Here is a 25,750-nt window from a genome sequence, read left to right on the forward strand (position 1 = left end):
ATTAAAATTCTAAAAGTATTTTACTAATGTACTGGTGTTTCTTGAATAGTGGTGACCAAGTATTTATTAGCTTGGCGGCGCTACTGAAATAAAGTAATTCACTCTGAACTCTTGGTATGCTTAGAATTGCAGTCACAGCTTGTAAGCTGTAGATGAGTTAAAATCAACTGACGTTTCCTCTTTATTTTAAATAAAGTTGAACTGTGAAGCGCTTAAACCTGCCAAGGTTTGAGTTTATTTCTACTCCATGTATTGATAAGACTGTGAATATCGTCACCAGAGAAGGACGTTGCATTCCTAGAATTTTAGATTAAATGTGAGCCTTGGCCACAAAGTTCAGATCCAGCTCTCAAATTCCCTTACGCTAGGGGTGTGTGGTCTCAACACCGGGGTTTTAGTTCTGCCCATTATATATAACGTGTGTGTATATGAGAGAGAGTGAAACCACGAAGTATGCATTTGGGTGCACACTTCAGGAGTTAGTGTGCAGGCCTCACTTATTAGTTGTGAATGAACTAACGTTGGTCTTGACAGGTAAGTGAAATAGGAATACAATTTTCATAAAGCTTACACAAGGTTAATGATTGCAGATCTTAACGTCTGAAAGTGTATTGTTGACTTTTCCTATTTTTCTAAGAACTGATGGCTTAAGAGTGAAAGGAGCTTATATCCATCAGGAATATTCTGAGACCTCTCCAGGAGCCTCTGGGTCAGGCGATCATTACGTGAAACAAAGCCATGAACCCAGGTTCCTGAGTTTTAGGGTAGTTCAGAACTGAACTTGACAGCTCAGACGTACTTTGTCTACTGAGCTTTTTGGTTTCTTTTCTTTGGGAAAAGTGCTGTATAAATGTAAGCTTGCTTTCGTTCCTTTGTATTGTACAGGTATAGTGGTATTCAGAAATGTGACGGGGGATTGCTTGCTTGCCCTGTCGGAAAACACCATCTTCTGAGACAAAGATAGATTGCTTCATCTGCTGAGTTTGTTGCTTTAGCAAGCACCATGTTGCTTGTGCTGGCTAAGGGCTGGTGCAGTAAGGTAACCAAACTGGAAAATCTAGTATGACACAGCTTGAGAATGAACATTTTGTGTTTCAAAAGTGCAGGCAAATCAATACTTCCGCCTCATCCCATTTCTTTTTCAGAGGATACAGTCCCAGTCCACTCCCTGCTCCATGGAATTTCCCTTGTTTACCCAACTTGCTGAGATCACTTGCTTGTAAATTATGTGGACCCTGGCTGCTGACGTCTCAAATCTTGACCCTGAGCTGACACCAACACAGCAGAAACGGGAAGGAAGTGAGTCTTGTCAGTATTTGCCTTCAAATAAAAATTTCTCACAGAAGTGGAAGCAATGAATGGCCATGTTCCTGAACGTGAATGTCAGGCTATTGAATTACAAGGTGGGAGAGACCTTGAGGAGGAAAATGAGGCAGACCATAATAAACCTCTTAATCCTGAAGCATCCATGACAAAAAAGGTAGGACTCACATTCATTCACTTTCTATTTATAAGCATGTTACCTAAACATTGTACAGTGATTGAAATAACTGAGGAGCATTCTGGTGGAATAAGTTGCTTTTATTGTAAAATTTATTTTACGTCTTTGTTGTTGTTGTTTGTTGACTTACAGTTAAATGTCAGAAATACTAAGGTTAAATGCAGATTTCTTTTCCTCTGCTGTTAATGACATCTGACTGAAACAGAATATTTAAAATCTAACTCATTTGCCATTTTTAATACTGTTTGTTCATTAGCATTCATTCCAAAATGAAATCACACTTGTAATTTTAGGAGTTTCGCTTTCAGTTTGTCATGATATCAGTATTGCAATGGGTGAATTCCAGTCACTAAAGGGAGATGTTAAAATCCAAATTAAAAAGGTTTTCATTTGGAAAAGAATTAAAATGCCAGGAAAACAGTACTGCTAGTATTAGGATTTGTTTCCTTTTTAAAAAGTTTGTCCCTTCCCACAATCTAACCTTTGGGCCAAAACTATTTAGCACTTCTCCTTTAATGTACAAGTAAGTGTGTAGTGTGATCAAAGGAAGCAACAGTAGATATAAATTTTGTATCCTAGATTATTAACATCAGCCGACAATATCCCTCTGCTGGTATTGTAAACTTCTTTAACTTTGCTAAAACGAGAATAGGCTTGTTAATAACAATGCTCGTAACTTGTGAGTGCGAACGATTATTAATTTGTATGATAAGCATGTTACACATACACATGGTAAGATGACTCCTGCCCCAAATACCCGAAAAGAAGTTGTATCACCAGTCTACTGATGGAGAATTCAGATGCAGTAACATTCAGTGGTTTGCCCAAGACCACAAAGGAAGTCTGTGGCAAAGCCAAACATTTAATCCAGTTTCCTAAAACCCAGTCTAGGGATTTACCCACCAGACACTTGTGGTTAGTTTTTGTTTAGATATGTGTGTCTGTCTGCACTGGCAAATCAGGCTCTTAGCTATTGAAGTGATCTAAAGTGTGCTTGAAAAGTATCTTCAATGTGGTTTCTTCCAATTTCTTCTTCTGCCTCACTCCTATCACCCAGTAATCAATACCACAGCACTGCCCAACCTGACTGTAAAACTATTCATTGTTTTCAGTAGCTACCTTTCCCCCGAGCTCTGTGACATATTGATTTTTCTTATCTAAGTAAAGAGGGTGTTGGTTCAGTTCTAGGGAGGAATCACAGATTTGAATGTGTACTTTACATCAAGTCAGTTGACACTTCTTTAATAGAGGCAGCACTCTGTATTGGTCTGAGCACAAGGCTGGAAACCTGAGCTGAAATCCAGGCCTTCATGTCCGTAGCCTTGGGCAAATGTCTGCCTCTGTTTCCTTACCCATGAAATGGGTATTGTGCCTTCTGACTACACAGGAGTGTTGTGAGAGATAACGTGATGCACTAGTGTCAAGCATTAAATTAAAAGCTAGAAAATTCCTGTTTCTTTTTTTCACACAACATTCCTATTAATTTCACTATAAACCTCGTGTGTTTAAATATCCAAACAAAACATCCCTACACATGTGCTTTACTCACTGTCTTCTTTGCCCGCCTCCTGCAATCTACCCCAAAAAGTGAAAACCTAAATGTACAATAATCAAATGGTTCTTGTCTGTCTCTTCATATTTTCTTCATTTTTTTTAAACGTAGACGTCAACACCTTAACATTAGCAGTGCCCTAGTTAACAATGAAAGTGAATTCTTCTTCACTCCCCAATCCAAAAAACAAAAATAACCCCCTCAAAACTTCTTCCTGCCATTTGCTATGAGTGCTTGCATATAAGGGCTATGTGGACTGATATTATTAACTTCATAGGTGTGGATGTTTTTGTAAACTTCTCCGTGAATACTTTTAACATCCTGAGGAATCTATAAACTTCATAAACCAAATGGTCTGGTCCAAGAAACTTTGAAACTACGCTTGGTATTACAGTATAAATGTTTTAGTTTTGATTCGAGAATAGGAAGTTTGTAAGTGCAGCCTGCCAGTTTGGGTTCAAACGTTCCACATTCTGCACTGAATGAAACTCCATACATAAATGTAATCCCCTTGAAGAACTGGGTACCATTAGGAAGATGTTCTGTTACCCAGGTCCTATTATCTGCAGGTAGCTTGCAAGGTCTGGAGGGGCAGCCTGCTCCTTACTAAGTGTCACACATTCCTGGGTAGCCTGTCCCTGGTGAGATCCTTTTCCAGTCACCCGATTGAACCCCTTTCAAGGAGTAGGCCTATCCCTCTACTTCTCTTTGTGTATGCCTCACTGAGTCTTTAGGTTATAGCCCCTAACTAATTCAACAGGTCATAGTCATAGAGTTGACTATGGGGGAGAGGGATAGCTCAGTGGTTTGAGCATTGGTCTGCTAAACCCAGGGTTGTGAGTTCAATCCTTGAAAGGGGCCACTTGGGGATCTAGGGCAAAATCAGTACTTGGTCCTGCTAGTGAAGGCAGGGGGCTGGACTTGATGACCTTTCAAGGTCCCTTCCAGTTCTAGGAGATGGGATATCTCCATTAATTTATTTATTTAAGGCCAGTAGGGTCCACCAGATCATCTAGTCTGGCCTCGTGTATATCAACACCACCCAGGCCAAGAACACCACCCAGGACCCCTCCCCCCACATTAAATGCAACAATTAAAACTAGACCAATGTGTGTCAGCCCACAGAAAACTATTATGTTCCAGAGGCAGAGAATAGGAGGGACCCAATGTGCACAAGTGCCCAATGCCCCTGCAGTGGCAGGGAAATGATTAAGTGAGATTTAGCTAGATAATCCTTATGACTAACCCTCACCCACACACTGCAGAGGAAGGTGAAAAAATCTGAAGGTCACTGCCAATCTGACCTGGGGGAAAACCTGACCTGCCAGTTTCCCTTGGGAGTCTGACACAGCATGCATTGGCAGTGCTACAGAAATGTCTTGCACAAAAGGCATAATTTATTTTGCTCAGAAGATACATAGCACTTAGAGAGGTGGAGTTAAAACAAGAGATGTGCACACCTATTCCCTCACCTACACTTAACCTCTTTATCTGCAGCTTAGGCACTTCTCATTCCCCTCTCTGAGTTGGGAGAACCAGCTGACTGCTTGCAGCCCTCTCCCTTTGTCTGTGTATGTGGCCGTCCAGGCTATCAGGTTTTTCACTCACACATAAGCATATAAGAATGGCCATACTGGGTCAGACCAATGGTTGAAAGGGAATGAACAGAACAGGGCAATTAGTGAGTGATCCATCATCCAGGCCTAATTTCTGGCAGTCAGAGGCTTACGGACATCCAGTGCATGGGGTTGCATTCCCATTGATGGACCTGTCCTCCAGAACTTTAATTCTTTTTTGATCCCTGTTATAATTTTTGCCTTCACAGCATTGCCCAGCGGTGAGTTCCACAGGTTGATTGTGCATTATGTAAAGAAGTACTCCCTTCTGTTTGTTTTAAATCTGCTGTGCATTAATTTCATAGGGTGACCTCTGGTTCTTGTGTTATGTATTTATGTAAATAAAACTTCCTTCTTTTCTTTCTCCACACCATTCATGATTTTATAGACCTTTATCATATCCCCCTTTAGTCATCTTTTTTTCTAAGCTGAACAGTCCATCTTTTTTTCATCTCAGCACATATGGAAGCTGTCCCATATCCATAAACATTTGTTGCCCTTCTCTGTACTTGTCATAACTATAAAGGGAAGGGTAACAGCCCTCCGGTGTACAGTACTATAAAATCCCTCCTGGCCAGAGACTCCAAAATCCTTTTACCTGTAAAGGGTTAAGAAGCTCAGATAACTTGGCTGACACCTGACCCAAAGGACCAAGATACTTTCAAATCTTGGTGGGGGGAAGGCTTTTGTTTGTGCTCTTTGTTTTGGGGGTTGTTCGCTCTTGGGACTGAGAGGGACCAGACATCAATCCAGGCTCTCCAAATCTTTCTGAACAAGTCTCTCGTATTTCAAACTTGTAAGTAAACAGCCAGGCAAGGCGTGTTAGTTTTTATCTTTGTTTTCTCAACTTGTACCTTTTTGCTAGAGAGTGTTTCTCTGTTTGCTGTAACTTTGAATCTAAGGCTAGAGGGGATTCCTCTGGGCTCTTTAAGTTTGATTACCCTGTAAAGTTATTTTCCATCCTGATTTTACAGAGATGATTTTTACCTTTTTCTTTAATTAAAAGCCTTCTTTTTAAGAACCTGATTGATTTTTCCTTGTTTTTAGATCCAAGGGGGTTGGATCTTGATCCACCAGGAGTTGGTGGGAGAAAGGAGGAGGATGGTTAATTTCTCCTTGTTTTAAGATCCAAGGGGTTTGGATCTGTATTCACCAGGGAATTGGTGAAGAGTCTCTCAAGGCTACCCAGGGAAGGGAGTTAGCACTTGGGAGTGGTGGCAGCAGACCAGATCTAAGCTGGTAGTTAAGCTTAGAAGTTTTCATGCAGGCCCCCACATTTGTACCCTAAAGTTCAGAGCGGGGAAGCAGCCTTGACTGTACTTTTTCCAATTCTAATATATCTTTTTTGAGATGGGGCAACCAGAACTGCATGCAGTATTCAAGTATTCATATATCTTGTCTGTTTTCTCGGCTCACCCCTTCTATATAATCCATGAGCTGTTTGAATCTTCTTTGATTCTAGACTTAGCCTTGGGAGAAGTAAAACATTTTGGCCTGGATCGAGCCAGCTAAGTAACTTTGCCGTTCAATTGATGGCCCATCCATTATCATCTTAACTTGTTTAAAGCTGGGTATCTGAGGGGCAGTCTTAGAATCATAGAAGATTAGGGTTGGAAGAGACCTCAGGAAGTCATCTAGTCCAACCCCCTGCTCAAAGAAGGACCAACCCCAACTAAATCATCCCAGCCAGGGCTTTGTCAAGACGGGCCTTAAAAACTTCTAAGAATGGAGATTCCACCACCTCCTTAGGTAACGCATTCCAGTGCTTTACCACCCTCCTAGCAAAATAGTTTTCCTAATATGCAACCTAGACCTCCCTCACTGCAACTTGAGACCATTATTCCTTGTTCTGTCATCTGGTACCACTGAGAACAGCTGAACTCCATCCTCTTTGGAACCCCCCTTCAGGTGGTTGAAGGCTGCTATCAAATCCCCCCTCATTCTTCTCTTCTGCAGACTAAACAAGCCCAGTTCCCTCAGCCTCTCCTCGTAAGTCATGTGCCCCAGCTCCCTAATCATTTTTGTTGCCCTCCGCTGGACTCTCTCCAATTTGTCCACATCCTTTCTGTAGTGGGGGCCCCAAAACTGGATGCAGTACTCCAGATGTGGCCTCACCAGTGCTGAATAGAGGGGAATAATCACTTCCCTCGATCTGCTGGCAATGCTCCTACTAATGCAGCCCAATATGACATTAGCCTTCTTGGCAACAAGGGCACACTGTTGACTCATTTGCAGCTTCTCATCCTCTGTAACCTCTAGGTCATTTTCTGCAGAACTGCCACTTAGCCAATCGGTCCCCAGCCTGTAGCAGTGCGTGGGATTCTTCCATCCTAAGTGCAGGACTCTGCACTTGTCCTTGTTGAACCTCATCAGATTTCTTTTGGCCTAGTCCTCCAATTTGTATAGGTCACTCTGAACCCTATTCCTACCCTACAGCATATCTACCCCTCCCCCCAGCTTAGTGTCATCCGTGAACTTGCTGAGGGTGCAATCCATCCCATCATCCAGATCATTAATGAAGATGTTGAACAAAACTGGCCCCAGGACCGACCCCTGGGGCACTCTGGTTGCTACCAGCTGCCAACTAGACATTGAGCCATTGATTGCTACCCATTGAGCCTGACGATTTAACCAGCTTTCTATCCACCTTGTAGTCCATTCATCCAATCCATACTTTTTTAACTTGCTGGCAAGAATACTGTGGGAGACTGTATCAAAAACTTTGCTAAAGTCAAAATATATCACATCCACTGCTTTCCCCATATCCACAGAGCCAGTTATCTCATCATAGAAGGCAATCAGGTTGGTCATGCATGACTTGCCCTTGGTGAATCCATGTTGACTGTTCCTGATCACCTTTCTCTTTTCCAAGTGCTTCAAAATGGTTTTCTTGAGGACCTGCTCCATGATTTTTCCAGGGACTGAGGTGAGGCTGACCGGGCTGTAGTTCCCCGGATTCTCCTTCTTCCCTTTTTTAAAGATGGGCACTATATTTGCCTTTTTCCAATCGTCCGGGACCTCCCCCAATCAACACGAATTTTCAAAGATAATGGCCAATGACTCTGCAATCACATCAGCCAACTCCCTCAGGTGCATTAGATCTGGGCCCATGGACTTGTGCATTTCCAGCTTCTCTAAATAATCCTTAACCTGTTCTTTCACTACTGAATGCTATTCACCTCCTCCCCATATTGTGCTGCCCAGTGCAGCAGTCTGGGAGCTGACCTTGTCTGTGAAGACGAAGGCAAAAAAAGCATAGAGTACTTCAGCTTTTTCCACATCATCTGTCACTAGGTTACCTCCCCCATTCAGTAAGGGTCCCACACTTTCCCTGACCACCTTCTTGTTGCTAAAATACCTGTAGAAACCCTTCTTGTTACCCTTCACATCCCTTGCTAACTGCAACTACAGTTGTGCTTTGGCCTTCCTGATTACACTCCTGCGAGCTCGAGCAATACTTTTATACTCCTCCCTAGTCATCTGTCCAAGTTTCTGCTTCTTGTAAACTTCCTTTTTGTGTTTAAGCTCACTGAAGATTTCCCTGTTAAGCCAAGCTGGTTACCTGCCACATTTGCTATTCTTTCTGCACATCTGGATGGTTTATTCCTGTGCCCTCAATAAGGCTTCTTTAAAATACAGCCAGCTCTCCTGGATTCCTCTCCCCCTCGTATTAGCCTCCCAGGGGATCCTGCCCATCAGTTCCCTGAGGGCTTTTCTGAAGTCCAGGGTCTGTATTCTGCTGTACTCTTACATATGTCATTGTTTTACCTTTCTTACTGAGTTCTGTAACAGCCCCTTGACAGCCTCCCTTGCCTGAGCTCTGTACATTCAGTCAGGCCCCAATAAATAACTGAACAGGGAAATGGAATTGCACATAATATTCATGAATAGTATATTTTTCCAGTTCTTCTCACTAAGAACAGAGACCCATCCTGCAGACGTTGTAAGCTCCATTAAGCAGGTTACAAGGTCTGCAAGATCTAAGCTCCATGTTGACTTCTGAGAACCACTCTAGATACTTAAGCTTTTTTGCACAGGTTCAAGAAACTTGGCTCTTGTCTAGATACTAAATTTGCACCAGGTTAATTAAACTGGGTTAGTTAAACTGGTGAAAATCCCTTGTGTGTAGAGACTTTGGTTTAAGACGTGGCTTATTTTGGTTTATCTTAAACCTATTCCTAATTGATTTAAGTTTAGTGAAAGTACGTCTGATTGATTGAAACCTCAATAAGTGTGTTCACACATTTTTTTGCACCAGTTTAGAAGTATCAGTTTAAAATTGTATCTTAAACTGAAGAGGTGCAACTGTGCCTGGAATCAAGCCCTTGCAAATATGGACACTCATCTCCAAGGAGAAACTCATTTGATAGTCAACCAAATTATACACAACCACTTGGTTTCATTACTGAGTTAAAATTGCATCATTTCTACAGTCTTCATTTATCAGAGCAGATTGATTCAGAAGTAGACAAGGTTTTACTTCTAACTCTACCACTTTGTGACCTTAGGCAAGTCAATTTACCTACTGATATTAATTATAACTAATGTTGGTTTAATTAAAGTGATGTGATACTAATGCTTCTGAAAGTATTTTGATACCCTTGAATTAAAAGCACAGTAAAAATGCAATATATCTCCTGTCTTTATATAGATTTTTTTTATTATTTATCCTAAAGATAAAGAAAAGCTCTTTTTCTCCCCTTTTCCATCCTAGTTTCTTAACAGACAACTTCTTTTATTCTTTGTATGACTAGGAGAGAGCCTACTACTGGAGGTCTTGTGGAGACACAATTTTTTGGAAATGTAAACTGTGGATGGTTATATCTTCAGTTTTTCTAGCGCTCCTTCTAGTGATTATTATCAGCTTAATTCTTTATTCAGGTACGTACTTTACTTTTGATAGTGTGTTTTTCTTTTAGATGCATGCTGCAGCCTGTCTGGAGTTTGGCTGTTGAGTTTTGTCATGGAGGTGGTTTATAATATGTGCTGGGTTGAGCAGTCGAGTATTCGGTGGATTTGAGGAATTTTCTTCTTGGGCATGTTTTAACTAGTACTGATTTTCAGTTAAGGCACCTAGAGATCTTAAGGGGCTGATGCCTGTACATTTAAATCTATTACTCTTCTTTCTGTTAAACTATGTCTACTTGGTAGCTTGCCTTTAAGATAATTGTTCCTTGAATCCAATGGCAACATGCCCATTGATTTGAATAGGGGTATGTCAAGGTTGTTAATATAACTAAGTCTGGAAAAAAGGTTCTCAAATTGTTATACTCTGGGCCTTTTCTTAAGCTAAAATCCTCTGATGGCCAGCTCCCCAGCCTAATCCAATATCTTCCCTATGGCAATTACAGAGCATGGTTACATGAGAAAATAATACTAGGACAAGGTCAAAGAGACAAGAAGAAAATCACACTTGTGTCAATACAATGAATGCAGCCAGACTGGTGTTATCCTGATATTTTGTATTGGTGCAATTCATTAGCTTTGCCTGGGGGTCAGACTTCCTAATAATAGTCAGAGTGGTGTGTGCACCCACAACTGCTCAAATTTCTTTGGCTAACTTACGTGTTGCGCCTGTCAGCCTGTAACCCTCCAGTTTTCACTGTGGCTAAATTTACATTTTAGAAACACCTGACAAAGCAGTCATAGGGGCTGCTTCGAGGCACAAGTTTCTTTGAGTTCAGCTAGTCAAAATGTCCCTGGAAATAGGTCTGGGCTACATATGGCAGGAAGGATTTTATCTGAGCACTAACAAAGACATCTCCATTCTGATAGTGTCCGTTTGATAGCCCCCCTGGCATGTTCTGTTGACCATGCTTTGAGAGCTGATCATTGTTGGATGATTCTGAACTTTTTCTATCTGTAACAGCCAATTGGGAACATGCTCTTTCATTTTTTGGTATTACAGAGGTTTACATAGATGAAGATGAATATTGGGATCCTGAATCCGTATCAAGTGGAAATTATCGTAATTTTTCTGGAAGACTACAAATAAAGTGTGCTGCTCAATCAAATTATTCTGAAGATCTTACTAAGAGGGTAATTATGACAGAGCTTTCACCATAGCTGATTCTGACCATAACACCTATTTGGTGTTCCTTTGAATATGAGTCAAAGGCAGGGCTGCCCAGAGAATTCAGGGGGCCTGGGGCAAAGCAATTTCGGGGGCCCCTTCCATAAAAAAAAGTTGCAGTACTATAGAATACTATATTCTCATGGGGGCCCCTGCGAGGCCCGGGACCTGGGGCAAATTGCCCGCTCCTCCCTCCCCCGGGCAGCCCTATGTCAAAGGGTTCTCAATTTTATTTGTGGGAGGAAGAGTTGATTCAGAAAAGTATGAGTGATAGTTGGGAATTGTTTAAGAACACTTTACTACGTGCTCAAAATGTCACAATCCTACGATTGAGGAAGAAGCCATACTGGTTAAAAAACTGACTTGGTTTAGCAGGGAAGTGAAAGCAGCTGTAAAAAATGTATAATATGGAATAAAGAGGAAGTTGATATTAATGACTCAAACTGTGAATTATAGAAAAATCATAAAGGAAGCAAAGGGACACAAGAAGATATCTATGGCTCGCATAATTAAGCACAAGAAAGAGTTTTTTAAAGAATATTAGGAAGAAAAGAATCCCAACACTGGTATTGATCCATTACTAGATGGAAATGGTAGAATTATCAATAATAATGCAGAAAAGATAGAAGTGTATTTGGAGGGAAAACAAATGAATGTACTTACCATATGATGATATTCTTTCCATTCCACTAGTATCTTGGAGAATGGTAAATGGCAGCTACTAAAATTAGACACTTTTAAATCAGCAAGGCCAGTGACAGAAAAACAGAGAAAAGTGTAACATGATCCAATGGCTGGAAGGTGAAGCTAGACAAATTCAGACTGGAAATAAGGCATACATGTTTAACAGGGACATTATAACGGTACAACGACTCACCACTGCGGCGCCGCCTGATGGTTGTCCAGGGAATTAGCTCTCCAACCTCCGGAGCGCCCTCTGCAGGCCAGTGTCCTGCTTGCTGCTGGCCCCAGTGTCCCTCCCGGACCTCAGGGTTCTGCTCCGTGCAGTACCCCGCAGTCTCGCTGGGTCTCCCCTCCCTGGGGAACCTCCAACCCCCTATCCCCACCTCACCTCAGTCTTGCCTACTGCCAGTCACCATCTAGCCCCCGCTCACTAGGGAAGAGTGCAGTATAATTGCCACACATCATCGGCAAGGAGGGTTTGGACCTGCTGCCTCTGCCTACCTTTGGGCTGCCCCTCTGCAACCCCCGTACCTTTCTTGGCCTTCAACAAGGCCTGCAGCCTGGGGGTTTTCCAACCCAGAGATCCCCAGCTCCTCTGGCCTTTCCCCAGCTCTGCTCCCTTTAGGTACCCTGCTCATCTCCCAGCAGCCAGGCCCATCCCTCTCAGCATCTAGAGAGAGACTCTTGAGCTCTGGCTAGCAGCCCTTTTATAGGGCCAGCTGCGGCGTGATTGGGGTGTGGCCCCAGCTGAGGCTGCTTCCCCAGTCAGCCTTTCCCCAGGCACAGCCCTCTCCAGGACTGTTTTTAACCCCTCCGGGCAGGAACGGGGTGAGCACCCCACTACAGACAGTAATTAGCCATTGGCACCATTTACCAAGGCTCATGGTGGGTTCTCCATCACTGTGAAATTTTAAAATCAAAATTGGATGCTTTTCTAAAAGATATGCTCTAGGAATTTTGAGGAAGTCCTATGGCCTGTGTTATGCAGGAGGTCAGATTAGATGGTCACAGTGGTCTCCTGTGGATTTGGAATATGACTCTTTCTAGGTGATGTAAGGCCCTGATCCAACAAAGCACTAGCATAACTTTAAGCACGAGAAGTCTCATTGACTTAAAAGTTACACATGCGTTGAAGTGCTTTTGCTGGATTGTTGCCTAAATTAGAGCTATGTTGTAGAGTGTGGATCACACTTACACTAAAACATCCTTGTTAAATTCTCTTGTAAGTGTCTAAGGCCTCACAAGTTGGGTTTATTGTTGTTTGTTCCCACTTATCTACTACTCAAAACTATCTGGTAAACACACAAAACTGTTGTATAAAAATAGGAGTAAGAATGCTACTCAGACTTATTGCAGAAGGGGATGTGATTTATGTAGAAGGAAAATTTTTATACAATTTTAACTACTTACTGTTTCTAATCAATAATTAAATTATAGATGGCAGCATGAGTCGATATGTATAGTCTTAATCTTTGCAGAATATCTCCATTGTGTCAAGGCAACACAATGATCATCCTACACACAGGTTTACTTGGCTATCTTGCTCACTGAGACTCTATTTATTGTCAATGGTATCTCAGTAGGATATGCACAATCTTTCACTCTCCACCACTTTTTCTCGAGGCTTCCTAGGCAATAATGATTTTTCTGCCTGGAGCTCTCACTGGTAATTTCTAGTTCAACCCATACAGCCAGTCACACCCTGGCCCTGGTCTTCAGGTTGGATGTCAATATCAAGGACATCACAATCCATCACTTCATTAAGGTGGTAGTAGTCAGATGTCTCTCAGCTCTCAGATAACAAGAAAGACAAATGAAGGCTCTGAGTCCACCAAATTCCAAAGTCCGTTAAAAGATGGCTTGAGAAGCTAGAAACAGTTTTGCCTGGCTGGTCTGACATTGCTTATTACTATCAAGAGAGCAGCATCACCTACTTTCCTATCCTGATTTTTAGTTCAGTCAATGCAAAGGATAAGTAGAGATTGTTGAGGTCCCCACTTTAAGATCAATCCCTAGTGATTTTTCCAGATAAACAGAAAAGTATTATGTATTTTTTAAAAAAACCTAAATTGGCATGGAGAAAATAAACTGAAATTGAAATCCCAATGAGAGCGGAAACTGATTTTTACCATTAGATTTTAAAATAAAATGAATTCCTTGTACAGATATCTGCCAGGACTTGACCTGAAGGTTCTGTACACTTCCCCCATTCTGAAAACTTAAATTACCCTTTTTTCTTCTACTTGTGTTGGAAGGTATGCCATGAAAGAAATATTTGATTCTCTTTTCAAGCTAATAGATGTCTACAGTTCATCTGAAGCCCTGGGGCGCTATTTTATCACTGCTCAAGTGGATTCCTTCAGGTAGGAAATTAATGTAAGAATTTTCTTTAAGTGTTTGTTTAGCAGAATTGAATCCGTCACATAGACATACAAAACATTCTAAAACTCTGAAATAATCTTTCTCAGCAGAAATACCAGTACAATCAGTGAAGTTATGTTTCCACCAAAATTAACCAATTACATTTGTAAAAGATAAGTTGCCTCCCAGTAGAACATGTTGTTAAGTTATAGGAAATCTTTAAGTATTGTCCATATGCTCAGTCTTTGATGGTCTCAACTGCTAGCTTTATCACGCTTGTTGAAGTGAGAAAACTGGAATTGCTTCAGAGCAACTTTGCTTAAATATATATTTTAGGCCCAGATATTTCAAAAGTATTTAGGTATTGCTGTGCTCAGTGTTGCAACACCTAACTGAGTCTAAATCTCATTTTCTGAAGCAATTTAGGCATTTAAGATTTTAGGCAATGGGATTTGGGCACCTAAATCCCTTTTGAAAATGAGATTTAGGCTCCTAAATCAGTTATGCATTGCAATGAGTGAAGCATTGCCTAAATACCTTTCTAAAAATTGGGTCTCAGTGCCCAAAAGCCTGGTAGGTGTTTTCGTAAATGAGAGGTATGTGCTCTAAAGAACCTAAAGCCAACCTAGATACACATCAGTAACAAGAAAATCACACTTGATTTCCATTTTCTACATGACTTGCTCAGACTAGCAAGAGCTGATGATGAGTAAAGATTGGAGAGACTGAAATGAGAGGAGGATCACTGGAGGTTCAGGTTACAGTAATGAAGGCAATGGGTGGCTGAGCTATGGAGAGACATTTAGCAACAGAAGATTGACAGGAACGGATGGGACAGATTTTGGTGATGGTACAGAGTAAGAAGTAACAGGACTTTCTGGAAATGGCAGAAGAAAGCTGCAATCATGGGAGATGGGGGAAGACAATGGAGCTGTTGGTGTCAGTATGGCGCTGGAGGGAGGTTAAGGGCTTAGACTGAGTTTGATGGCAGTGTTTTAACACAGAAGAGGAGGTTAGAGAGGGGATTGAGAGGTAGATTCTAGAATTGTCCAAGTACAGGTGGTAGTGGAAATTGTGGAAACATAGGGAGTCACTTACTGAGAGGGGTAGGAGAGGAGAAGTGAAGGAGGCTGGTACAAGGGATGCCCAGGGAGGACATAAGATGACATAAAAGGCTCAAAAAAATAGGGGGAAACTAGGAGAACATAGATTTGCAAAGACTATGATGAACAGCATGAAAGGCAGCACACAGCTGAAAGCCAGGGGACAGAGACAAAGCCACTCATTCACCAAGGGAGTGGTCATTAATGATCTTGGTGTGATGCTTTCTTAGTGTCAGACTGGATGAGGATGGTTATGGTGGAATACCGCAGTGATAGGCATGTGCTGAGGCAATTTGCTCTACGTGCTGTATCTTGTGATCCTTTGGGATAAAAGATTCCGTATACCAGCAAAAAAACCAAACAAACAGAAAAAACCCTGCATATATAGACTATAATGTAGCAATTCCAGTTGAATGAATTCACAATTCACTCCAGGATTGGACTCCAATTCAGTGGTTTACATAATCTACTCCAGAATTTGGATTAGAAACATTGGCTTGTTGTCAGATATTGTTAGAGGGCAGAATGGATAATGTTAGCAGGAAAGCAATCACTTGTGTGAGCTCTTCTATAAAATGAAGATGTCCAGTTGCAGCAGATCTCCTGGTATCACCATATTTGGATTGCACGAGGACTCTGCTCACAATAATGGCCATATGGGGGAGATTTTTGACATCTAACTGCCTTTCTGGACCCTTTGAAAGTCTTCCCTGTGCTATATCTGGATTACATGTACAAATCCCATTAGCATCAACAGTAGTTGCTCTTGAGGGCGAAGGCGGACAACATGTTAGTTTAAGTATGCCGTTGTTTTTAATGTTTTCTCCTTAGGTCATGGTTTTTAAAAATAAATGCTAATGTTAAAAGGAAAGGCAATTCTAAAAGCATTCAGTGCTTATTCCTGTTAAGGTCTATTTCTTTTTCAGTTATGAAAATGCCACTGCATTCTACCAGCTTGTATTCTCCTTGCCACCAGTGGCTGATGAGTTCATGAAGTACACGATGAGTGAAGAGTTTGTGATGAATGTCTTGCGACAAAATATTTATGATCAGGAAGATACTTATGATCAGGAATCACCTGAATGTACTAAGATAAGGCTTGATCCAGCTTCTCTCACACTAACTTGTAAGTGCCATATATAACAGAATTTATCTATAGAAAGAGAATAAGTACTCACAGTTCTTTAAAATGAAGGAAGTATTTATGGAAAGTCAATAGGACTTTTCAGTTAATATATTCATGCACATAGAGGTATGGGTAATGTTCTAAAATATCAACAATCAGTGTTCATAACATTGTCCTACTCTTACTTTAATGTATGCATACATTCTGAGAGATATTTATTTAGTACTAGATGGAGTAGATGAGAAAAAGTTGTGAAAAGATCACTGTGCTCCACCAGCCTGCCTATCTCTCCAGCTTTTCACACTACTTCAGTTCCAGCCATGGTCCCAGGCAAAGAACAATACGTTTTGAAAACTGGTTAGAAGAGGTCTCAGTAATGAAGACTTCATTAAATGTCCTAATATAGGCCCTTCTTTTGGATGCTCGTAAAAAAGTGTTAAATCCTTAATGGAAAAGTCAGGAGTAGCTGCTAGGTAACATTCAGTGCTTTTCACTTCAGAGTCAAGGAGGGAATAGCTCATTACAAAGAAATAAATCAAGTTCCCTAACTCCACAAACAAGTAATGTGCAGGAATAGTATTGCTTCATATGTACATAGGTGCTGGATAGAGCTAGAAGAAATTGTCTGTTATGATCAGGCTTTTATAAAAGACCTTGAGTACTGACTTTCCTCCTTGCTTCCCCTCTCATTATATTGTGGCTTATTGGAACGCATGAGATACTATCCCCTGTTTTTAAAATGTCAATGTATACGTACCAGCTAAAAATCCTATTGCCTTAAAGTTTGACTGAAGGTCCAGGGTCGGGTGATTTTTCTTCCTTACTGCTGAATGTAAGCACTGTAAAAAGTACTATGTTGTAAAAAGACTGTAGAAGTACTTTTTCAGGAAGGAAATTCAAACCAGACTCTGAAAACGTTTTGGTCAGTTAGGATGTAGTTTATTCAGAGCTCTAGACCCTCTTCTTACATTTTCCCAACCAGTCTGTACAGCCTCATTTCAGTGATTTTTAGTTCCTTTGGTCTGGGGGTCTTAAAGGAGGAAGTTCAATGCCCAAATCTCATTGAAAGACAATGGCAGTTGGGTAACCTTGCATGCTTTCAAAAATCCCAGCCTAAATCATGCCACGAAGGTGTGTAAAAAAAGCTCACATATTAGTTGCAAGAAATAAAATCCAGCTGTCTAAGCATGGGACAGAAAGCCAACAACTCATGTGCTGTCATTTGAGATCTCACACTACGTACTTAACTTTTCAAGTAATAATGGAGTGAATGAAAAAAACACAAAGTAGTTAAAAAACGTATGTATTGAGATAGTTTTAACATTTAATTTTAATTTTTTTAATGTACTGTTTCTGTTTCAGAGTAACAGCGGAAAGACTCCTAGTTTACCACAGCCACTTGAGGACATGTGTTTCCTGTATATATTAACATCCTGAGGAATGAGAATTAATTTCATTATTGTGAAAGGTTTCTGAAGAATATGGCTGTATTGTGAACACTTTACACAATGCAGTAATGTATGTAGCATATGCAATATATTTATCACAGCTATTTACGCTTTGAATACAACCATCTCCTTCACTGCTGTCCTGACACTCACTCCACCCTTGTCCAATCCACTTGAAGCTTTGTTGCCAAAAATCATGTAACTTGCCTGATGCTGAGCACGTTAATCTGCTTTTGCAGCACCTTCACTGGTTTTATATTGCCTTTTTAATAGAATCCAGAACTTGTTCTTTCCTTCAAGCCCCTCCATAAGCTAGCTCCTTTCTAACACTCCACTCTTCTCACTCTACTGCCAGTCACATTTTCCTCTTTGCTCATGCCAAGTTGTCCATGCAGTTGTCCCTTGAACTTTGTTTCCCACACTCACCTCCAGGCTTCTCTCATGCTGACTGCATCCACCATACTTCATCCCTCAACCTGAAATCCCTCTCCAAACTCATTTCTTGCAAACTGTACATGCTTAAATACTTCACTGTTTTCCTGATTTTTTTTAAATGACTTTCAAACTCTTCCAGAGACCTCTGTCATGTTGCTCTCTTGCTCATCCTTCCCTTTTCTCTCCCTCCCTGTGGAGATGTCTGCTCCTGTTTCTTGCCTTAATTTAGATTGATTGTAAGCTCTTATGGAGCAGTGACTTCATCTTTATTGGTACAGTGAAGTGCCATGTACATTTATGATGCTCTACTATTGTTCCATGGCCTGGCCCTGCAAACACTTAGACACAAGTATTTCCATTCCATTCAGTGGGATTATTGATATGAGTAAAGTGAATTTAGGACTGCCGTACCCCAAAGGTATATAGGATAAATGTGCTCCTCAGTGACATGTTCCAGTATGCAGTGTTCTAAGAATTGCTCTGGGCTCAATATAGCTGTTTACTTGCTAACTTAATAGAATTTGTCCATAATATGTGTGTCAAATGGCAAATATTTGACACAACTATAACTTGTTTTTTTAAAAGCACTTCTTTGAGTCCATATCCTGATTGTCTGCAGGGCTCAGAAAATACTCACCATCACACCATATACAGATAGGATATATGACCAGAGATGATTTTTTTTTGGCCTTTTGAATGATCAAATACTAGTCACAGTTGTAGGCAAAACACCTGACTAAATTGGTCAGTAGTAACATCAGGCAAATTCTTTGTTTCTAAGCATGTCACATCAGAAAGTCAACATGTGATCATGTAACGACAGTAATACTGCATTTGCACATGGTGGAAAAATTAAGGCGAAACTGAACTATGAATTTTGTGACTCGTGGGCTGAAGAGAGAACTTCAACATTATACTATGGAAGTGCAACTTCCTGCAGTGAATTATTCTGAGTTTTGAAGTTCAAAGGTTTATACTGAAATGTGAATTTTAATATATTTTTACAGGAAGATTTATCTTTATCATCACTTTTTAAAAAATTTGGCATCTATTTTTAGAAAATGACTAATCTGTATCTGATGTATTAAATTATTTTTGTGATACTATTTAACATTTGTTTGAATTGTTGTTTTATCAGTTCTAGGCCTTGACTGGTGACTTTGGGCTGAAAGATGACCATAAAGGTAGAACTGTGCAAAACTTGTGTAACCAAACCTGCAATGACTCAAAACTTGGGCTAGGTCAATTTAGATGAGTGAGCCTGGTCAGTGGTGCAGGATAAATGAGTGAATCACCTGACTCTCCAGTTTGTCACACAGTTATTGCCACCAGCCCCACATTGGTATGTACAATGTGGCGAGAACTTCATGTTTCCTTACTTAGTGTCAGTTCTTATTTTTAATGTGACTGATTTTAATGCACTAATGTGATATAGGTGCTTTTACAGCCATATTCTACACCTAGGTGGTATTGTCTTCCTGATTCTTAGCCTGGGGAAGATAAAGTTCACTCCCACCCTCATGGAAGTGACAGGTAGTCTTTCCCCCAAAGCAACAGACCATGCTGCTTGGTCTTGTGGCGCATTGTCTATGGTGACTGTACCTGCCCTTGAGTCCTGCAGGGAAGCAGCACAATTGATCATCTTTCTTTGCCTGTTTTCCACATGGGTTTGGCGAGAGGAGCGAGAGCAGTGTTGGAGACTCACCACTCTCCAGTCCTCCCCTTATCCCAGACAGCTTTGCCATACTTGGAGAAAGGAGTAGCTCCCAACTGCTGTAGTACAGAGAGGGGGAGTTGGGTCAGTAAAAGTGCTGTGGGGGAAATGTAGCACGATGCTATCATGGAGTAAGGATTATATACACTAAACCTGAAGGGCTGTGCACAAAAGGGGCTGCCAGCAGTCTTCACACAGTCAGGCCTCCATTATAAAATAGATCCCCCACACCGTGCACTTCATATACATGAGTAAAAGATTTTTTTTAATTGCTCTTTACCTTTTTCTTCGAGTTTAAGTTTAAACCACACAAGACAATGATATGGGTTTTAATGTTAACCAACATGAAAATATGCAGTAATTTGGCTAGTATATTTTTTAAAATGCTTTACTAATTTGATTGTAATGTCCAAGATCCTGGAATCAAAGTGAAAGGGGATGAGAAATTTAGTCCTGATAACTCTCTCTATTGTCCTCTGTACAACAACCAATGGTAGCACGTTTTCTACAGTGCTCTAAATGCTCTCCTCTCTGCTGGTGTGCAGAAACTCCAGATGCAGATAAGACTGCCTTGCCATTGCTTTAGCAATGTCTGTGCAAGGCTGGCTGAGTTTCCATGAGTCCTAGCTGTCTTTCCAAAGGAGTAGCGTGGAGATGTGATGGTATTAAGATGAATGAACTGCAAGCGAGGGAGGAGTTAGGCACACAAATGCCGGAGGTATTGTCAGCAATTATGTACATGGGAATTTCAAAACCAGAAAAAAGACAGAATTCGGAGACGTTCAAATGTCCAGGCAAGGATACAGGGGGCTTAGTGTCACAGCATTAACTCTTCTAATCTGTTTAATACTCGGTTTCAGTCTCGCTGAAGTTTCAAGAGAAAATGAGTTCAGCTGTCTCATCTAGTAGACTGTAGACCTTTATCCCTCTCAAAAATGTCATATTTGTCTGTCTCTGAAAAATCCTGGGACTGGAATAGTAGGGAGGTAAGGCTCCTGCTGGCCAGGACTGGTGACATTTTCAAAACTGCAGGCAGAAGTTCTGACTCCATCTGTAGGCTGTGCTGTCAGTCCCCTTGTCACAAACAGCCCAAATTTGCAATATGGCGCTGCAAGCCAGGAGTGCAGTGAATTGCAAGAGCTGTGTGCCAGCGGAGCTCCTATTGGAAATAATGGGAAAAGCACATGTGCATTTGAAGGCAGCATTAGGTTCCCTGGTAGGCTTCATCCACTTTTAGGTGATGGCAGTGAGTATGAATAGCTATACCATTATTTGCGCATGAATCATCAGCAATGCAATTTTATTTCTTCATTCAAATGCAACTTCATTAAGACTTCTCTGAGATCTGGGTCACAGGTTGTAAAACCACTGTACATATGGTCAGATTAACCACCAGGGCTCTGTCCCAACACCATCCTACATCAAGATCAGCCAGTGCAAAGGCACTCTAGGTCTTTGATTTATGATTTAAGTAAACAAGCATTCCGGTGAGGTTTTACCAGAGTCACTGAAATTTTCACCCACACTTGGGTCACTGGAAATTTTCACTAGTCCTATTCTAAAATAATTTGTGCGATTATTTAAAACTCTGCAAAGAGGACTGAAAGCCTAACAGCTTCTAATAATGAAGCTCCTAAACTACTATACCATCTTGCAATGGGCAGATACTGTTGATTCGTGTTGCTTTGTTACCCAACTAGTCCCAGCATCATGTTGTGTAAATTTAATTGTGTTAAATCTTTTATGGTAAAATGAGTCACTTGAACAGTGGATGGCAGAACTACCCTAAAGTATAGGCTGTATATGTTAAAGGGATGCCCCTGGGTTTATTGTAAGTGTTGATGTTACTGGGAAATGGTTTGGAAGACAGCATCCTAGTTGCTTAGAATACGCAGGGTCCTTTAGTGCAGTAAAGAGAGGTGCAGGTTTTCTAACTTATCAGGACAAAATCATATTCATTGTCCTGGTGACTGGTAAAAGTCATTTTCTTGGCAGGCATGCTGATGAAGGCATATTCAGTTTCATGGTTGCTGCTGTTTAGCATGGCAGGTTTTTCCTTAAGGCTATAATTGATGGTGGCGTAGCATATCTCATTAGGATGAGTCAAGTCTGTTTCTTCAAGATTATCCTGATAATGAGAAGAGAGAGCAGTATTAAAAATCTCTTGCCCTGCCCTGCACTGAAACTGAAGACTATACAGTGAGACTCATGTGGTAGCACTGTTGCTAGCCCAGTACCACATGGCTGACAACAATATTCACCGTTGTGGCCATATCTGCAATCACTTCAGTATTGTGTAAACTGTAGTTTATCGTGTATAGGAGCATACTTGTTAACTAATGGAATGTAAAATTGCAGATCTAATATTCAGGGTCATTAAAGTTTCCCACCTTGTTTTGGGAGGCAGTAAGACAGTTACCTGTGTGCGCGCACACACACCCACACACCAGTGTCCAGGCCAAATTCCAACTCAGGCATTTAAGTTCTTACCCTTGTAGTTGCTCCTCCAGTTTTAATTGGATACAGTGTTATTCTTTCATTCCTGCCCTAAGTAGTTGTGCAATGTTGCTGTGCATTGGTAAAGAGCTAAATTGTGCTTCAGAAGCAGTTGCGCTTGGAAGACTATTCAAATTCTGCTTATGCATATGCAGGGATAAATTCAGAGGTGAACCCAGTCTAAACTGGTGTAACTTACACCATCTCTGTCTTAGCCTAACTTACACTTAGTCTAGGGGTCATTTAGAATAATTTGAGAGACGCACCCATTTACTAGCATCTAACATACACCTGACTCCTTTACACATCACCTCTGTGTTTGACCTTCTGAGTACAGGGAAGCCAAAATTAGTGCAGCTTGCAGGCTGCTGTGCAGAGGCCTGTGCTAGAAGTTATTCAAGATAACGAGTCTAGCTGTGCCTGTAACGCAGAACTGCTTGTACAATTCAGCAAAAGTCAAGGTCTCTTGATGCCACCCAAGGACTGGAGTGAGGTCAAATCTGGTAAACAAGAGGAGCGTCGGACTGGAAACCATGTTGGTGGGTCAGAAATTGGACCTAGCTAGTAAACAAAATAATGAAGAGATGGGTATTCCTTGCATCACTCCCTTCAGGGTTCTTAATAAAAGGATTTCAGGGGAAGAATCAAGTTGGTGGACTGGGAGGAAGGAAGGAGCAAACTTCACCATAATGACTATGATCCCCACCATCTCCTGGTACCCCCAGGTCTTTGTTGTCCTAACCAGATTGAGCCAGAGACAGGGACCCAGATGACACTGCCACCTGCACTGGCTCTGGCTAAATCCCAGACACCACCTGGAATGTGAGACTTTGGTTCCTGCTGTCCTCCCTTCCCCCATGTATCCTTTTCCTTCCCCACCTTGTTTCTTCTCTTTTCTAGCCCTCTCCTTTTGCCTTCGGTTTGATAAGTCTGGATTAGCTGGCCACGACTGCATATTTTGGAACATTTCTGTAAGCCTATGACAGAGAGCTAAAAGTAATGCCCTAAACAGACCATTGTTGGTATGAGTTTTCCAAATCTTGGAGTGGGCCTACGGGGCCTATGTTTGCTCGAGTAGTGAGAATGAAAGTAAGAGTCAGTATGCAAGACAAAAGCTGCATTTTTCTCTTTGCTGTTCTTTTTTCTCCTTTGATGCATTCATCTTGTGTGCCTTAAAGGATCGGACTTTAACGGCAACGGCTTCAGCCCTTCTCAATTAACTTCCTCTCTTTTCTCCCCAAAAGGAGTTATTTGCCCTCTTTAATTCCATCTAAGAACCTGTCAGACAGGGGATTTTTCCTTCTAAAAGCTCTATACAGGTAAAGGGAAAGGGAACAAGGGCTATTAACATGAAAGCCTTATTTAATACTTTGTATTGCAGAAAAACAGTTTGTATCTTAAATAAAAGATGAAGGTTTTTAATAGTATGGTGGTCTTGGGAGTAAGCAGGCAGAGGTCTCTGTGCTTGGAACCCCAAACCTGTTTAACTGTTTAGTGCTGTACAGCAACAGGGTCATGTTAGTAATGTTGACTCTTTGGGCCCATTAATTCTATCAAAATTAACATAACAAGGCCAAGAGACCAGAAGAGTGAAGAGAAGCAGGAAAAGCCACTAATAGGAGAACAAAAGTTGTAGGTAGAAGTATCACTTGCTCCTCCTCTGTCTAGTGTGTGTGTGTTTGTGTGTGTGTGTGTGTGTGTGTGTGTGTGTGTGTGTGTGTGTAAATAGATAATAAGTGAAAAAGGCTTAACTTATCCCAGGGGGAATATGTGAGGGGGTAAAATTATTCAGGTTCCAGCGATAGGGTGATCAGACAGCAAGTGTGAAAAATTGGGACAGGGGTGGGGAGTAATAGGAGCCAATATAAGAAAAGGACCCTAAAATCGGGACATCTGGTCACCCTAGCTGGAGATTGCGGGGAAAAGTATTTAGTTGCAAACGAGATCTGAAATCATTAAGCAGCACTAAACATGGACCTCTATGGTGCCATTTTTAGTCATTTGTATGACTAGAACTGTACTTAAGTAGGTCCTACTCAGTTAGGTGCTTTCTGTAGCCACCCTTTATATTATAGGGATAGAATGGTAGTTTGTTCTCCACTACGCTAATGTCTTCAAGGGGTTGTCCTCCATGTTCTCTATCAACAGGTATGAACTGAGGAATAGAACACAATCCCTGAAGGCTTTCCTAGGTTTTATACAATATTGGACACAGCAGCAGACCATCTTTGTGTTTGTACAATACCTACCATAGCAGGGTTTTGGTCCACGATGGGGGTTCCTAGGTGAGACTGCAATACAAATAATTAGTAATACATATTGGTTTTTTTAATGTAACTGTCTGACCGGATTGGACATGCTTAGTAAAGATGATTCCCTAAATTCTGCTCTATAAAATACACAGTAATGTGAGATGGACCAGTTCCTGTGTGCTTTAATCCAGCTGTTTTCTTCTCATCTGCAGGTCCTTGCCTACTGAAGGGTACAACTTCAACTCATCCTTCCCCATGACCAGAATCTAAAGACCCCCCCCCCAACAGATCTGGTCTGTTTACTCCCCTTTTCTCCCACCTTGGGTATTAGGGAAGGATTTAGCCAGCCACTCAAAGATTCATACTTTATTCTGAAACTTGAAGGTTTAATCAAAAGCTTTCCAGCTCCAAAGCATTGCCTTAAAACTGCAGAAAAGCTTTCATTACCTTAGCGGCAGCTGGGGCACTTCTGTGGGCCTGTGCTGGAGAGAGAAAAGCAAAACATGTAAATTTCAAGCCTTTGGCACAGACACATCATGGAGGCAGGAGAGTCAAAAGTGTGAGAGACTGGCTATCAAAGGGACAAGGAGAACTCTGTTCTATACCAGGACTCTGACAGATACAGACCATCTTCATCAACACAATCCCTGGAAAACTACCAATCAGTGTGAAACTGACCGTGGAAATAGAATAGAAACTCGTCACAGATGGCTGAATAAAATCCACATGTATAAGCAGTTTTAGTTACCATTTTCTGAGCTTAGTGTGGACTTCAGGTTTCTCTCACTGCATTATAAAACACAGCTCCATGCCTTTTGATACTTTTCCTTTTGTTTTTGACTGGGCAGGCTCAGAGACTGCCTGTGATAGAGATAGGGATCCTCTGTGCTTTCCTAGCTCAGTGACTCTCTGTAGTTGATATTGCATAATCTTGTCATCCTCCGTCACACAAGATTGTTCCTTTTGACTATATAGTTTTATCCTGCCTGTGTTTGTGTAGTAAATATGGATCTAAGCATGGTGGTGTATGGGATGTTCTACATAGCAGTGAGCACAGTGGTTTGGTGGACTGTGTGGAGAGTTCATCTCGTTGACTGTTTCTGTTCCAATTGTTAATGTAGAAATGGGGAATTGTCAACATTGTCCTTATCGACTGACTTATACTTCAGTACATGTGGTTTGTTTTCTTGTTCTTAGGCTTGCTAGAACTATTTTCTGTTTCTGTAAACTTGGAAAGCCAAACTTTCAGTTTTGGGCACCTAAAATATACATCAAGTCTAGTATAAGTCAGTACAATATTAAGGCACTGAAAACAGGTATTTAGGCTCTAGTGTGCATCTTTGAATGGCTTGCTAAATCCTTGGTAGGACAGGCTAATGTTTTCTTTCT

General features: G+C 41.2%; 2 protein-coding genes across 3 annotated transcripts in view; both read left to right on the forward strand.

The window, feature by feature from the left end:
* LOC117888046 (suppressor of tumorigenicity 14 protein-like) overlaps positions 1–1,168 on the forward strand; it is a 31,667-nt gene extending 30,499 nt beyond the window's left edge. For both annotated transcript variants that reach the window (XM_034791079.1, XM_034791096.1), the window contains exon 18: positions 1,146–1,168. The gene's annotated coding sequence lies outside the window, so the exon portion shown is untranslated. The remainder of the gene's footprint in view (positions 1–1,145) is intronic.
* An 80-nt stretch (positions 1,169–1,248) lies between these two features.
* C1H3orf52 (chromosome 1 C3orf52 homolog) lies at positions 1,249–18,994 on the forward strand. The gene is made up of 6 exons (XM_034791109.1): positions 1,249–1,480; positions 9,424–9,550; positions 10,578–10,708; positions 13,719–13,789; positions 15,817–16,016; positions 17,379–18,994. Coding segments are annotated over exons 1-6 (657 nt in total). The 5' UTR covers positions 1,249–1,354; the 3' UTR covers positions 17,381–18,994.
* Positions 18,995–25,750: the final 6,756 nt, after the last annotated feature.

Source organism: Trachemys scripta, chromosome 1 (genome assembly GCF_013100865.1).
Source record: "Trachemys scripta elegans isolate TJP31775 chromosome 1, CAS_Tse_1.0, whole genome shotgun sequence".
In the NCBI taxonomy this organism is placed as follows: Eukaryota; Metazoa; Chordata; order Testudines; family Emydidae; genus Trachemys; species Trachemys scripta.